This window comes from Gorilla gorilla, chromosome 1 (genome assembly GCF_029281585.2).
Source record: "Gorilla gorilla gorilla isolate KB3781 chromosome 1, NHGRI_mGorGor1-v2.1_pri, whole genome shotgun sequence".
NCBI lineage: Eukaryota > Metazoa > Chordata > Mammalia > Primates > Hominidae > Gorilla > Gorilla gorilla.
This window is the reverse complement of record NC_073224.2, coordinates 155,053,412-155,070,575: the sequence shown is the minus strand read 5'-3', so window position 1 is coordinate 155,070,575 and position 17,164 is coordinate 155,053,412. Positions and strand designations below refer to the sequence as shown.

Below are 17,164 nucleotides of genomic sequence, written 5' to 3'. Positions count from 1 at the left end.
TGTCACCTAGGAAACTTCCATGCTTATTAGCAAAGTCTATCTTTCAAACCATGCCTCCCTGCCCCCCAACCAGCCAGACGAAATTAATTATTGATAGCAGCACTCTGATTTTCCCCCAAAGGCAAACCAAGAGCTAAGACTCAACCCACTGTCCTGCTATCATAAATAACACATGTATGAGGGCACAAACACAGTGCTATGTCCGAAAGGCGTGATTAATACCTGCTCCCTCTGTAGACCTAGCATAGCGGGCTCACAAGTGAGGATGTAAATTCACTTTTTCAGAGCAAACGTTCCTCTTGGGGGACATCCACTCAACCTCGAGGATAGAGTAATGACCACAGCCCATAGGCCATGGGAGATGAGTAATTTACTGCTGCTAGGCAATTAGTGGTGCTAGAAAAAAATTACTTTCATTTAAAATTCTCTTTAAGCCATATGTATCATGGCTCATGGGATAATTTATGTATCATTAGAAACTAAGAAACATACATCACCCTAATAAATTGTCTCCCCCATTCACCATAGCCAATAGCTCCGGATGTCTTTAAGAAGTCAAAGTTTTGCTGTCCTTGTTGTGTAAGGTGGTGTGGAAATGCTTGTCTGTAACTCGTTTAGCTTCATATTCACTCCCTGGTTCTCTGGCAGAGACAGATGGCAAGAGAAACGTTTGCCATCTTTTTCATGCACTGGTTTGCAGTAGCACTTGCTGTAAATGAGCCCATAGTAAAACAATCATGAGTTGTATTGTTTTTCCTAACAAGGCTGGAGGTCATATGGCAACCGGGCAAACATGCTTGAGTTCAGAATGTGAATCACTCTAAACCAAGTCTCAGTTAAGGGTAAAACATTAAATGGAAAGACAGAAAATGAGGCTTTTCACTGATGGAGGGTGGGGCATGGGACAAAGGAAAGCAGCTCAGCACCCAGCCTGCAGGCACAATGTGGGAACCTTGATCAATATCACCAAACACAGAAGTCTGATCTCCATCTTTGTAAGGCAAAAAGTGGCTCCACAGCCACTTATTTGTGAGGACAGAGGAAAATGGTGTACCCAAATGCCTGTTAAAAAGCAAATCCATGAAAAGACGTGGCAGAAACTTAAATGTATATCACTAAGTGAAAGAAGCCACTCTGGAGAGGCGACATACTATAGGATTTCAACCTTATGACATTCTGGAAAAGGAAAAACTATGGGGACAGTAAAAAGACCAGTGGTTGCCAGGAGTTCAGGTATGGGGTGGTGGTGACGGAGGAATGGCTAGGCAGAGGAGAGGATTTTTAGGGCAGTGAAGCTACTCTGTATGACACGATAATGGTGGATACATGTTATACATTTGTCCAAATCCAGAGTGTGCAACACCGAGAATGACCACAATGTAAACTATGGACTTTGGGTGGTAATGATGTGCCAGTGCAGCATTCATTGGTTGGATTGTAGCTAATATACCACTCTGGTGTGGGATGTTGATAATGGCAGAGGCTGTGCACATGTGTGGGCAGGAGGGATATGAGAACTCTCTGTACCTGCCTCTCAATTTTGCTGTAAATCAAAAATTGCTCTAAAAAAAAGTCTGTTTTTTAAAAAAGCAATGCCAACTCAGATTCATGCTTTTCTTTTATTAAATTTATTAAATTTAAAAGTACATTCCTGGGTTCCTAGCCTTTTCTTTAAAAACCATGCTTTAATCACTGAGTTATATAATCCTATCATCAAGATTCACTGCATAACTTGTAGGGCCCACTGAAAAATGAAAATGTGGGGTCCCTTGTTCAAGAAATATTAAGAATTTCAAGACTGATGGAGGACCATTAAGCCAAGCACAAGGTTCTTTAAGAATGCACGGATTACGCAGCCACAAAGCTGGCCCTGCATGTCAGCAGTATTCAGAGCCTGGAACATCTCAACTGTAGGAAGGAAAAGCAGAGGTGCTCAGTCAGCACCTGCATCAAGACACAGGACCAGCAGTTTCTTGTTCCTGTGCCTATTGTCCTTCCTCAAGTGCCTGATACCAGAATGCTGTGTTTAGGGTTTAGCCTGTAAGGTCCTCATTACTCTTCATGCAAGAGCTACTTCATGCATGCTTTATGAACTGTGTGAAATTCTAGATATTTGGTAGAGAAAGACTCAACCTCATTGCAATACAGTAGGCTACCCTTATGCACTTTCTGTGGTTTCAGTTACTAGAGATCAACCGTGGTCTGAAAATATTGAATGGAAAATTCCAGAAATAAATACTTGATAAGCTTTAAATTGCTTGCCATTCGGAGTGGTGTGATGAAATCTCCTGCTGTCCCATCCCATCCATCCTGGCACGTGCATCCTCCCTTTGCCCAGTGTGTCCATGCTGAGATGCTCCTCATCCATTAGCCATCAACATCGTCTGCTCCTGACATCTAGCCATTGACATCACCATGGCTCAATGATCTGGGACCCCCTTCTGACGTATCATTGGAAGGTCAGTAGTGGCCTATCGTTACGTCACAATGCCTGTGTCACTCACCTCACTTCATCACATACACATTTTATCATTTCACATCATAAGAAGGGTGAATACAGTATAGTAAGATATTTTGTGAGACCACATCCTTATAACTTTTATTACAGTATAGTGTTATAATTGTTCTATTTTATTAATATAGTATATTGTTATTATAATTGTTCTATTTTATTATCATTGTTAATAGACTATATTGTTATTGTAATTGTTCTATTTTTTGTTATTGTTGTTAATCTCTTACTGTGCCTAATTTATAAATTACACTTTATCATAGGTATGTATGTATAGGAAAAAACATAATATATAAAGGTTGAGTATCCCTTCTCCAAAATGCTTGGGAACAGAAGTGTTTCAGCTTTTGGATTTTTTCAGCTTTTGGATTTTTTCAGCTTTTGGAATATTAACATATACATAATGAGATATCTTGGGGGTGGGATCCAAGTCTAAACATGAAATTCATTTATGTTTCATATATACCTTATATACATAGCTTAAAGGTAATTTCATACAATATTTTAAATAATTTCGTGTATGAAACAAAGTTTTGACTGTGACCCATCACATGAGGTCAGCTGTGAAGCTTTCCACTTGTGGAGTCATGTCAGCAAAAGTTTCAGATTTTGGAGCATTTCAGCTTTTGGATTTTCGAATTAGGGTTGCTCAACCTGTATGGGATTCAGTACTGTTTACGGTTTCAGGCCTGTACTGGGGGTCCTGAAACATATTCTCTGTGAACAAGGAGGGACTACATGGTTAAAATGTTCAAACTTCAAGTGAAGCAAAGCAAAAATAAAATTTGCCCAAGTTACAAGAAAATAAAGATGGAGCTGATTAGCAGTAAAATGAGGTCTATTCGTCTAATGTTACTGCAATATGTGGCTGTCACAAGTGAATTGTTCAGGTATCTGGAATCGTACCTGTAAGCATCACAGCTCTTGATATTGTCAAGAAACAACTCTGTGGCCAAGACCATGGTGGCAGTTTATTGAATATACCTTTCCAATGACTTTAGAAAGGCCCCTGAACATCAACACAGTGCTGGGCTATATATACATATGTGTGTGTGTGTATATATATATATATTTTTTTTTTTTTTTTTTTTTTTTTTGAGATGGAGTCTTGCTCTGTCACCCGAGCTGGAGTGCAGTGGCATGATCTCGGCTCACTGCAAGCTCCGCCTCCTGGGTTCACACCATTCTCCTGCTTCAGCCTCCCGAGTAGCTGGGACTACAGGTGCCCACCACCACGCCCGGCTAATTTTTTTGTATTTTTAGTAGAGACGGGGTTTCACTGTGTTAGCCAGGATAGTCTCGATCTCCTGACCTTGTGATCCACCCGCCTCGGCCTCCCAAAGTGCTGGGATTACAGGCGTGAGCCACCACGCCCGGCCAGTGCTGGGCCATTTTTACATGAAGGTCCACAGGGACAAGAGGGCGACTGGCTACCCCTAGATCAAAAGGCTGGGCTATTGTGCTTTTCATAAACCCATGATTCCAAGCGTGGTCTTCCACTGGATCGGTGTACCCTTTTTACAATTGTTGGAGTGTAGGTCCTCAGCAGGAGTGGGGGACAGTGCCTCGAATCGCACGAAGAGCTTTTCCTAACTACCCTCTCTCACTCTTTTGCATTCACCACTTTGAATCAGCAATGGGTTGAGAAGGAAGTGGGCCTGAATTTTATACATTCTGACAAGTTTGGTTAAGGGGGTAGTCCTAGTAGAGGACTGAAGGTCTCACCCAGGGTGAAGGACTGAGGCTTTGTGACAGCTTGTGCACCTCCTGGACTTTTTCTCTTCCATCAGGACTGACAGCTGTGCCCCAGCCATTTAGGCTGCTTCTCCTTGCTGCTCCTCTATGGCTAGGTGTGAGCTTCTTAGGGCTGAACTGATCATTGCCTCCAGGACAGGACTGGATGGGGGACTTTTGCAAACTTAAAGTTCTAACTAGAACAAAGTCCACCAGAAGTGTGTGGTGAGCGCATTATAAAATAAAAATCTTCCTGGCTGGCCCAGATGAACAGATTTGTACATTTGTAGACCATGTTAGTAAGACATGTTTTTTGAAGAGCTAATAGTCATTGAGCACTTAGGAGTCACACCCTATTCTATGCACTTTACGTTTGACTCATTCAACTCATAATCCCCCCATTTTATGGATGAGGAAATCTATGCATGGCATGACCTGTCCAAGGAGACTCAGGTAGCAGTAGGAAGAGGACAGCTGAGGCAGACAGGTTGCAGAAGCAAAGTCGTGTCTGCATTATTCCATGGTCCCATGGAATCTATTGCAAACATGTTAGAGAATCAAAGGGAAATAACTGCTCAGGAATGAATTCAATACCAGGCTCTGCATAAATTATGTGACTTAAGTGCCAGTCTTGGTTGAGGTTTATCATCACTTAGAGGAAGAAAGTAACTTGTTCAGGGCCTTAAAGTTAGGTTAAGCTGGAATTTTAACTCAAGTCCGTCTAGATGGCTCTTATGCCCACACTCTCTCCTACCAGCCCAAGTGAAAAAGCTTTAAGATGTTGTATATGGTTATGACTGTGTCACCACAAGCCAAGGAGTTAAATTCAAGGGTTGGAGATCCCAAAATGAAACCAGCAGGCAGAAAGAATGTGTCTCCTAACTTCCACAGGGAACCCTCTAAGTGGAGGCCTATGATAAGAGAGAAAATGATTTATCCCAGATGCATCTATTAGCAGAATTATGAGACAACATTGTTCAATAAAATCCAAATAGACAATACAGTTGATAAAGTGACAATTGTTTAACATTATTAAAAAGGGAGAAAACAATGTTTCTATAGATGTGAGCTAACCCTGAAAAACATTTTTCTTTCTAAAACTGTTTTGTCCAGCTGGAGGGAAAATAAATAAAAGAAAACATGAAAGCCAATAGAAGAATAATATGAGCATGAAAACCCATCATTAATCTTCTATTCAAATGGCAGTCACAGCTGCAGAACAAATGAAAGCTTTTTTTTTTTTTTTTTTTTTTGAGATGGAGTCTCACTTTGTCACCCAGACTAGAGTGCAGTGGCCGGATCTTGGCTCACTGCAACCTCCGCCTCCCGGATTCAAGCGATTCTCCTGCCTCAGCCTCCTGAGTATCTGGGACTACAGGCGCCTGCCACCACGCCCAGCTAATTTTTGTATTTTTAGTAGATACAGGGTTTCACCATGTTAATAGCAATTCTTGGGCCAGGCGTGGTGGCTCACGCCTATAATCCCAACACTTTGGCAGGCCAAGGCGGGCGGACACGAGGTCGGGAGATCAAGACCATCCTGGCCAATACGGTGAAACCCTATCTCTACTAAAAAAACACAAAAAATTAGCCAGGTGTGGCGGTGCATGTCTGTAGTCCCAGCTACTCAGGAGGCTGAGGCAGGGGAATCGCTTGAACCTGGGAGGCAAAGGATGCAGTGAGCCAAGATCATGACACTGCACTCTAGCCTGGCAACAGGGCAAGACTCTGTCTAAAAAAAAAAAGAAAGAAAAAGAAAAAAAATAGCAGTTCTTTTCAGAGACAAAACTAAGTATATGACAATATACTCAGAAGTTAACAAGTGGTCCAATTACGTATCTGATTCTTGGGTCAGGCAAATGACCCCAGAACCACCAGTTTAATGGTGTCTTAGTTTAAAAATCAAACATAACTCTTCACATATTTTGTAAAAAAGAAAGTTTAAAATAATTTTAGCAAAGTATTCTGTGTGTAGACATGAGTCATCTACTCTCTTATATACTTTAATGGTATTAACTGCATGATTTTCCCTGCCTATAGTTGGTGCAGGCGTATGAAGACGGAGTCAGAGCAAGAAGGGGGAAGGTGACATGAGAAGGAAAATTGGGTAGGGGCTTGTGGGGAGGGCGACTGAGGCCAAGGAGAAAGAGGAAGAGCCCTGGAAGGAGGGTCCTGCTTAATTCAAATTCTCCTCTTCACCAATAACTTTTAAAATAGTTGGCCACTGAGATAGCTCAGGTATGAAATAAGTCTATGCATGAAGTGATCTTCATCTCTCAAGCTATCATCATAAATATTTATTGAATAACTTCTATATCTTAGCCCCTGTATGTCCTTCACTGCTTTTAAGAAATTGGGAAATCCCTTTTGGAGACCAAGTGGTTAAGAGAGATGTGATCTGAATGTTTCACTAGGTAGTTGTTTAGAGACAATGCATAAAATAGTAAGAGTGCCATATGGAATGATAAAAATAAATTTATTTAGAGAAAATATATCATATTTCTTTGCTAGACAAAGGTAAATACCCAACCCAGCGGAGTTCAATTGTTAAAATGAGTGACCACTGCTACAGGTCACTTCCACATGTCATGTGTGTACAACTGACCATTAGCACAAGTGACGAGGCAGCCAAATGATTCCATTTCTTATTCATCCCACTGGCTATGCCAACAGTTGCTTCATATCATGCTGAAGAAAACCCACAGGAAAACAGGCCAAGAAATGTCCACTGCATGAGCATGAGGTCTTTTTGTTGATTTAAGGGTGATCTTTTTTTTTTTTTGAGACAGGATCTCACTCTGTCACCCAGGCTGGAGTGTAGTGGCACGATCATGGCTCATGGCAGCCTCCACCTCCAGAGCTCAGGTGATCCTCCCACTTCAGCTTCCCAAGTAGCTGGGACTACAGATGCCTGCCATCACGCCTGACTAATTTTTGTACTTTTTGTAGAGATGGGTTTTTGCCATGTTGCCCAGGCTGGTCTCAAGCTCCTGAGCTCAGTCTGCCTGCCTAGGCCTCCCAAAGTGCTGGGATTACAGGTGTGAGCCACTGTGCCAGGCCAAGGGTGATCTTTAAATAGCTTAATAGTTCGCCAGCTTGGACTCTCTAGATTGGTATTGCAACCAGCTTCATTTCTGTACAGACCATGAATTAACAAATGTCTTCAAACCCAAGAATCACCTTTGAAACAAATCCTTATTTGACAATAAACACACATATTTAATTACATGGCTTTAAAGACTTATTTTGCACACTCTGAAATGATCTTTTTCCATTCCGAGATCATGTCATAAATTAACAGACTAATAGAGAATTTTATTATCGCTGTTATATTGCACTAATGCCCAGTAGTAGCCCATGGTCTATTCTTTATCATTCAAGTTTATAAAAAGTAAAGCTGGAACTTCAGTCATGGTCAGCTGGCTAACTGTGAGTCCTCTTTCCCACTCCACAATTAAATAAGAGAGTCATTTTGGAACTGCTTGTCCAAGTCATTTGGGGTTCCTCTGCTCAGCCGCTGGATAAGGATGCCTGAACTTTAATTATCTTTAGCAGAACTTTAGCTAATAGGTATCAAGTGATCATCACTTCTTTTCCTGTAACAGAAAGGGAAAGAAGAAAAGAGAAAAGATACGATACTTTAACATCTTTGAGGAGCAATAGGAATACTCTATATTCTAGGCCCGTAGATTATAGACACATTGAGTGAAACATAGAAGAGGAAGAAAAATTAAGACAGGCAAGGTATTCTGATTATTTACCAACATTCAGAATAAATAAGTAAATAAATAAAGAAGGGCAATGTACACTATTTGAGGTTTGAGCAGATGCTTTTGGAAACACTGTGAGGAGTCACCTGTCTCTTAAGAAACTCCATGCCCCCAGGGAGGGGAACATTGCACACTGGGAAATGTTGGGGGGTAGGGGGAAAGGGGAGGGAGAGAATTAGGACAAATACTTAATGCATGCAGAGCTGAAAACCTAGATGATGGGTTGATAGGTGCAGCAAACCACCATGGCGCATGTGTACCTATGTAACCTGCACGTTCAGCACATGTATCCCAGAATTTAAAGAAAAATTAAAAAAAAAAGAAAAACATATGTTACATTTATGTTTTACTCAATAAATACATTGGTTTGTTTCTGGAAAAAAAAAAGAATCTCTGTGTCCCTTCGCTAACAAGGCCTTATAAATTACTAGAACAGCCAATTTTCCTCCTTCACTGCAACAGAGGAAGGTAAAGGTTAACTCTGCATCTGTTCAACCAAGCATCTCTCTCCAAAGAACCACATCACTTTCGAACTGGAAGAGGTTTCAGAGGTCATCTGGTCCATCTAAGAGGTTTAGGAGAGGTCACAGGACACACTTGGTTAATGGCAGTGTCCAAAATGAAAACCCAGGTGTTCTGATGCTCAGGCTAGAGGCTCTGTCAAAAACTCAAAGGAGAATCAAGTGTGTGCTGGTTGTTGGACTGCTTTGTTGAAGAGTGACCACAGCCGTGCTCTGCAGGAAGCAGCACTGGGATAGCAGGTGTCATCTGTCATGGTCACCAGACAGGGGGCACAAAAACCAATCTTTGCAGAGCTGAATCTTTATGTTCATCTTTAGCCTCCATTCACAACCTTCCTCAATTTTAGTCCATTCTTCTGTCCCTAGCTTTTATTTTATTTTTTAAGAGTCGGGGTCTCACTACATTGCCCACGCTGATCTCAAAATCCTGGGCTCAAGCAATCCTTCTGCCCTGGCCTCCCAAAGTGCTGGGATTACAGGCATGAGCCACCATAACCAGCCCCATTCCTAGCTTTTAAACACATCAAGCTATACTTAATTTTAGATGGAGTCAAAGCCATCATTTGTTCTCAAGGCCCTACTACAATCCATTTCCTTCCATCACGGCCTAGGCCCTTCATTCACTCTGCAGGGTCCATGCAAGCCCCCTGGGATCTAGGCTTTGGTTTGATGATTCCACTGAAATTGCTATAGCTGACTTCACTCGGGACCATCGTTTGGCCAAACATAGTTACAGCTACCTGTCTTTGTTTTTTGATATCCTCTTTTTCAAAACTTTCATCATCCTAGTTCTTCAGTTGATCTCCTTGGTGGGCTCTCTTGTTCCCTTGAATTCTTTCACTCTTCATGAGGGGCAGACCCTCCGTCTCACCATGCATCTTCTCAACAACCCTCAGCACACTTTAGGGCAAATGGTCTGCTGCTGTTGCTCCTTGCGTCTCACCACTCAGACCCAATCTTACCCAAATGTCTTGGGGTCCACGCCTTAAATCTTTCACTTGTTCCATAGGGCTGCATGACAAAACATTTAACAACCTCCCAGGACTTTGTGTGGCACAAACCAAGGTCCAAACACCAAAGACCTATCGTTTACTTTTTAGAATTCATGACTACATTTTTCAATGAAGTTTATCCCCCTTATAGTAATAAAGAGATTTTGAGAGACTTTCCTTATACAAGGTACCTCTTAGGAAGCAGCTGCCTATTAAGAAAATTAATTTCCTTTATCCCAGCTTTCACAGCAACAATTTAATGCTCTGGGAAAAAAAGGTGTGATTCTGAAAACAACTCTTCTCAGATCTCATTTTCTATTTAGCAGACATTCTCTGGATCTGCTCAGTCATATCATTGTAAGTCCCAAGATGCTGTATGAATTGATTAACAGAAAAATGCATCCTGTGGTTTTAAATAGCAATTATGTTCTCATAGCTTCCTTCAGGAATTTGGGTTACAGAGTCCTTCCAAAAAGAAAAAACATATGTAGGGTATACTTTTAGTTAAAAACTGGCACCCCTGACTTCAGATGAAAGCAAACATAGGCACATAAAAAAAAAATTGTCTTCACCTGACCCCATTCTAGTCCACAAATCACTATGTAATATGCTTTGTCCACTGAGGTCTAGACCATTTCTCTACATGTCCTGACGAACAGCAGGGAAAGCACAGCTAGGCAAGGAAGAGCTACCGGTGCGCACTGATAAGCAAGCATTTGGACAGCCTCTTCGCAAGGAAGTTTCCTGCTCTCATCAAGAAAGATTGCTTGTACCACATACTGTGAAAAGGGAAAACACTTCTGACATTCCCAGAGTTTCACCTCTAAAAATAAGAGCTTTGACCTCTTACTTGGGCCACTTAAGAGTTCAGCCTCTTGACTTTAAGGACATAATTTATGCCTTCTCTTAAGAGTCTTATAGTATTTCTAAGAGATTCCAATCACATCGTGTAGCTTTCTACATAACCCTGTTTTAGAAGAAATAATTCATTTCTAAAGCCAATTTCAGTGGGAGGAAAGAAAAGAAAGGTGAATTATTTCCCACGATAAGCTGGTCTCTGAATGTAATGGTAATCTTGGAGGGGCTCTTTCTTAAGACAACAGAACAGCCCATCTCAGGAGCATGGAGAATAAACATGATACTGACCTCCTCCGACAGCAGATGCAGGACAGGAAGGCTGAGGACTCTTTCTGATACTCTTCTTTGCTACTGCATTCCTTCAGGAATTCCTGCAAATCCGTTTCAGGAAACCCATTCTGTTGGAATTTCTTTAGAAAGTACACAATGTTGTTACCTTATTTATAAGGCATGAGAAATTGCTCTTTTGTCAACAAACCAAGCCCACCTTTGCTAAAATAAAACTCTCCCACATTGCTAGCTCAGATCCAAGAACTGATATTTACAATGATGAATCAATCTGTCAGTCCCAGAACACCAAGCCAGGGCCACTGTGGGAACAGAGAACAATCCAAAGAAAAACTTCAGAAAGAAAGCAGAGAAGAGCCAGGGAGAGGTTTGTTAAAAAAAAAAAAAAAAAAAAAAAAAGGTAATGAAGGAAATAGTCAAAAGTCAAATGTCTAGTCTGGGTACGATGGCTCATGCCTGTAATCCCAGCACTTTGGGAGGCCAAGAGGGGAGGATTGCTTGAGCCCAGGAGTTTGAGACTGGCCTGGGCAAGATGGTGAGACCCCATCTCTACAAAAAATACAAAAATTTTCTGGCCATGGTGGTGTGTACCTGTAGTCCCAGCTACTCTGGAGGCTGAGGCAGGAGGATTGACTGAGCCCTGGAGTTGGAGGCTATAATGAGGTAGGATTATACCACTGTCCTCCAGCCTGGGAAACAGAGCAAGACCCTCTCTCTTTAAAAAAAAAAAAAAGTCTAAACCTTTAATGCTAACAGCAAGACTAGATGAGACCTCCCACTCCACACACACATTGGCAGTGTAGACTCTGCTTGGAAAGTAATCATTATTTCCTCTACTTTTATGGAAGTTGGTCGCTTAGTGGAACAGAAGAGAGATTTTTTTCCAAGCAGACACAAAGACTCCCTCCCCTCATGCTTAATGAGACAACCTACTTCAACAATGAGGCTTGGCCCCCACCACGCAGAGACACTGCCACATCAAAGACATGAATCTCTGTGGCAGGAGTGTGCACCTCTTCCTTCTCCATGCAAGCCCTGATGCGAGAGGCAACTACCATTCCCACCTGAACACTTACTTATCTCCCCACACACTCAAAAGGTAGTGGACTGGGTTTCTTCTGCATTATTCTGAGAAAGTGGTTAAGCAGAAAACAGCCCTGACAAAGGCACTGGCATGGCACCCCTGGTTTTTCAGTCACTGACCCTGAAGCAGGGTTTTCTAAGCATGACCATCTGCTGTGAATAAGGTACCAGCACCCAAGGAAGTGAAATTCCTTCAAGCCACAAATCAGTTAAATGGCCTAGTCTGAAAGGATACAGAACCCATCAGGTAGCTTAAGAAAGCAGGAAGCTAAACGTCACAAAAGCCTTAGTTTTCATAATTTAAAGGAAGCCTGCACCATGCCAGTAGCTGTATTATCCAGTGTGAGTTGTAGCAATATCTGAGAGCTGTCAGGGTGCTGGTCACCTCTCATCCCTGAAACTTATGACTCAATCCTAAGTTCCAGGCAGCCACACTGGCAGGTATATCTGTCAGGGCTAAGACCAGCAGCCTGACTACCTGACTTACCCCATTCAACCCATCGTTACCCCATTTCCCTTTTCTTTCCCACCACCCCTCCAAACCAATCCACCCTGCTGTGGGTAACAGGGACAATGCCCTAAAATTCATCTCCAGCGTCTAAAAAGTTTGTCCACAAAACCTCAAAATCTGAACTGTAATATTTTAAGTTTTTAAAATGTGGTATTTTCCTATAATCTATACAGAATTTGCAGTGATTTTTTGGCAGCAAATTTTGATAATTACTTACCTTAATGGTGTCATAAGAATCTGTAATAAGTGCAATAAAAAGACTGAGAATCATATATATAAAAAGGCTGATGAAGGAATATAAATACAGACGACTGAACAGCCACACCAAGATGCTCTTCTGCTGGATTTGGGCAAAGGTTGCAAACATGTCATCACCGTTGACCAGAGAAAACAGACACTCAGCAACTGTGTTCAGATTTTCAAACTGTAGGGGGAAATAAAAATTAGTTTCTGAAATAGAGTATTCTAAAAAGCAGAGGATATCTAGTTAGCTTGTTTTGTTAACATTGTTTTTGTCATTGTGGTAGTGGTAACTTACTTATTTTAAGATGCTAGAACACCATAAGAAGTAGGAAAACATTATTCAAAAACCCCCTCTGGGCCAGGCACAGTGGCTCATCCCTACAATCCCAGCACTTTGGGAGGCCAAGGTTGGAAGATCACTTGAGCTCAGGAGTTTGAGACCAGCCTGGGAAAGATTACAAGACACCATCTCTACAAAAAGTACAAAAATTATCTGGGCATGGTGATATGCCTGTAGCCCCAGCTATTCAGGAGGCTGGGGTGGGAGAATCTCTTGCATCCAGGAGGTTCAGGGTGCAGTGGGCCAAGCTTCTGCCACTGCACTGCAGCCTGGGGGACACAGCGAGACCCTGTCTCTTTAAAACACACACACAAACACACACACACACACCCCTCCATACTCTCAAAGTTAATCTCTTAACAATTCCCACAGTTTTTCCCTATGTACTTTTAATATATCTAAAACCAGGATCTAACAAGTTTAGATCCTGGTTTTTCTCCTAATTAACATAAGCATCTTCTTATGTTTTCTACACTTAGAGAGCATTTGTAGGTTTTGTTTGTTTGTTTGAGACAGAGTCTTACTCTGCCACCCAGGCTGGAGTGCAGTGCAATCCCAGCTCACTGCAACCTCTGCCTCCAGTGTTCAAGCGATTCTCATGTGTCAGCCTCCCAAATAGATGGGATTACAGGTGCCTGCCACCAAGCCCGGCTAATTTTTGTATTTTTTTGTAGAATGGGGTTTCACCATGTTGGCCAGGCTGGTCTCGAACTCCTGGCCTCAGGTGATCCGCCCACCTCAGCCTCCCAAAGTGCTTGGATTACAGGCATGAGCCACTGTGCTCAGCTGGCATTTGTTATATAACAGACCATTCCTTGAAAATGCCAACAAAACAAAACTTTCCACCACCCTAACCAGAAAAATGAACTTTGTTTCTAAATTGCCCTATTTCTGTCAGTGATTCCAATCTCCTACCAAAGAAACATTTACTCTGAAATAATTAAGTCCTTAAAACTCTGTATTGAATTGATTACTCTTCCCCGCTTTCAGTCTTCTAAGGCCTGTCTGTTCCTATCACATGTTTCTCCGATCCACCCTTACTACTCTACTGTGATGTCAACAGAAATTTCTGAATTATTAAAGAAACTTCCAAGGAAGTCTCTTTTACTCCAATCTCTTTACCCTCCCCAGTCAAAGCTGCAGTAAAACCTGTACTTTAAGAAGAAGGCTTTCGGGTCATTTCTCCCTTGTGAGATTATACAAAGTTTGGATGCAAAATAAAAATCTAAACCAAGAAGGTTGTGATAAGTTCCTCCTTCATGCAGCCTCATCACATCTCCTTGACAGTATTAATATGCTGTGCTTATCTTCTCCTCCAACACCAGGCCCATCCCTACATTTTTCCCTCATGGAATTTATTCTCCTCACCTGCTATATTCTTCTTTCTCTTCTCTGTGTCCAATTAAGCCAATGTTCAAGGGTTATTTCAGAGTGTACTTCAAGACCGAGTGCCCTGGCAGCTCTAGTCCTTTCTCTGCACTCCGTATCGGTAAGAATCACAGAATGAACTATGGTCTTCTAATTGTTTTTATACAAACTTCCCTGTACTCCAACTAGATACAAACACCATGCCTCACACTACCAGCCACGTGGCTGGACCAGGCAAGGTAAAGTTGGTGGCCAAGGGAGAAGGTCTACAAATGCACCCCAAACAACGATCCCACCCATGGCTTTGCTGCATCAGCAAAAACTCTGATGAACTAAAGTCCTTCTCCAAAAAGACCTAGAGGAAATATCCAAATGAACAGATCACTTAACAATATGTAGATTATTTAACAGTAAAACAGGCCATTGCCAGAGTAAATATTTTCCATACCCTACACGAGCCTTAAAACATTGAAGTTAAAGCTGAAAACACTGACATTAAAGTTGGTTTCTATGGATGTCAACTACAACTCTGACAGCACCATTAATAATTCATATTTCTTAGTTTCTTTTGGAATCCAGTCAACTCCTTTCTCTAGTTTCAAGAACCCCTGACTCCAAGCACAACTGTCTGTGCTTCAGGTTTCAACTGCAAATAGCTAGTTTGTCAGCACATGTCACATTCATTTTTTAATTTTCTGTTTAGTTACTTACCAGGCTACACACAATATCTGTCTCAACATTAACATTATTCATAACCATTTTACCTCCTCTTCCTCTTGTGAACATGAGAATTATTTTAACACACCAAAGAGTTAAAACAGAGACCCAGTCAATTTTAGGTGTTTGGTAACACCCTGCCATTTTGTACAAGAAGTGGCTGTGAACCAGAGTCTATTTCAGTGGCCAAATTCCGTAGTAGAAGTGAGCTTAAAAATACTCAAGGTCCTAATGTGCTTCCAGTCTAGAAGGACCACATTTGTAAGGCATTCCTTTGGATCTTGAGTGATCATAAGCCCCTGGAAAGCAGGTACTACTCTCTCTCTGCTTCTTGTTTGTTCAAAACAAACTTTTTGGGCACCTACCATGGTCTATGTGCTGTGCTGGACACTGGGAATGTAAAGAGGAACAAACTATAGTTCCTTCCCTCCAAGAACTTGGTCTACAAGAAACTAGCAATGTTGGGTGCACAGTAGACATTTAATATGTATTAAATGGGTATTTCCATAAAGAGTCCCCATAGGTTCTCTGGGCCCACAGTGAGAACTCAACCATTCATTTCACAAATGATAAGTTTGCAGTTGGGCCAAAAACCTTTAATTTCAATGAAACCATAACCTGCAATGGCTTATGTCAGAGAACAACATAAATATTTGCTTTAAGAGCTGGTGCCAAGAATCTCATGCAAACTTTAGGCAAAATGTTTTAGCTGAGAGGTACTTGGCTAAAACCAGAGGGCTTGGAAGGAGGAAAATGTAATGCAGAGTCTGCTGAACTTTGACCCATGGCATCAGTGAAGTCCCACAACTTTTCAAGTCTTGGTCTTCTCATTTGTAAAATGGGGACAACGCAAGGCTATGATTTATTCCTCACAGGAAAAAAAGTCCTCTGGAAATGTAAAAGCCACATTAGAGTAATGTTTAATAATTCAAAATGAGGTCTGGAAGAACATCAACAGTCTCTCACCCTCTGTGCCCAGGCATTTTGAAAGGGCAGTGTGCCAAAGTCCATTAGTGCTGGCAATACACATCAGCAGGAAGCCTTTTGCATCTTGACTCCCTTTCCATTGAGCCCCTGAAATCAGATGCCTAACAGGAAGACAGGAAGCTGAAGTGTTATGGGACCCCAGCTATCAGTCAAACGGTTTTCCTAATGTTTCCTTTTTAGTTGTTTTGTTTTAAAGAAAGAATTAGCTTTCACAATCAAGGTTGCTGTGATTCTAAAAATCCTACAAAAATGCCCGCTTGGAATGCCTAGCTTTTCAAGGCTTCGGGTAACCTGAAAGTCCTCTGATTCAGATACTGGCAGAACCTGAACATGCTGACAGCTTGGATTAATTTGGGGGAAAGGATGCAAGGGGCAATAAAATATTCTAACTTCAGATTCAAAGAGGCAGCAATATGGTGAAGAAAAGCACAAAATTCCAAAACCAGACTGATGTTCTCTCCCCCAGCTGACTAGTACATTCAGTGAATTAACTCAGCTGTGTATTTCCCCAATATATCAGCCTGGTGAGAGATGCCATAAACAGACCTGCAGGCAACCCTACAGACATCCCTTATCCCTCCCCTCCTCCAGGGGTATAAAGGAAAGCTAATATTAAGTGAAAGACATAAGTCTAGAGCTGCAATGTCCATAGTGGTAGTCACCAGGAATGTGTGAATAGCCAGCATCCAATAGATAGCTAGTCCAAATTGAGACATGCTATGTGGATAAAATATCCACCAGATCAAAAAGACTAGTATGGAGGAATGTAAAATATTTCAATATTTTATACCGAATACATGCTGAAATAATATTTTGGGTATATTAGGCTTAAAATATATAATTAAAAATAATTTCATCTTTTTAAAATTTCTTAATGTAGCTACTAGAAAATTTTACAGTATAGGCAAGGCTCTCAATTGTAGCCCAAACTGTATTTTTCTTGGACAGTGCTGCCTCAGAGCATCCCAGTTTCACCTGTATCCTTTGAAAGGACAAATTGAACATATGGAAATGCAGTCAGGCTCACAAAACAAATAACCTCATTTTCCATGAGGTGACCTTGACACCATTGAAAGAATGAAGCCGATTACATGGCTGTCCTCTCACAGTTGATCTCCAAGTACAAGACTGTTTCTTGTCAGGCTAAATGCTCTCTTGCAATGATCTGTTTTAGATAATACCAAGAAAAGCCCTACAGGGTATGGGGTCAAAGCACAGGTACTGGAGTCAGGCCGACCTG

General features: G+C 41.6%; 1 protein-coding gene across 1 annotated transcript in view; it reads right to left on the bottom strand.

The window, feature by feature from the left end:
- Nucleotides 1-6,703: 6,703 nt before the first annotated feature.
- Nucleotides 6,704-17,164, bottom strand: part of MCOLN2 (mucolipin TRP cation channel 2) — a 73,514-nt gene continuing 63,053 nt past the window's right edge. The window contains exons 12-14 of the mRNA XM_004026057.4: nt 12,487-12,693; nt 10,676-10,797; nt 6,704-7,842 (exon numbers count right to left, since the gene is read on the bottom strand). Of these exons, the coding sequence (XP_004026106.1) occupies nt 7,806-7,842; nt 10,676-10,797; nt 12,487-12,693 (366 nt within the window). The 3' untranslated portion in view covers nt 6,704-7,805. The remainder of the gene's footprint in view (nt 7,843-10,675; nt 10,798-12,486; nt 12,694-17,164) is intronic.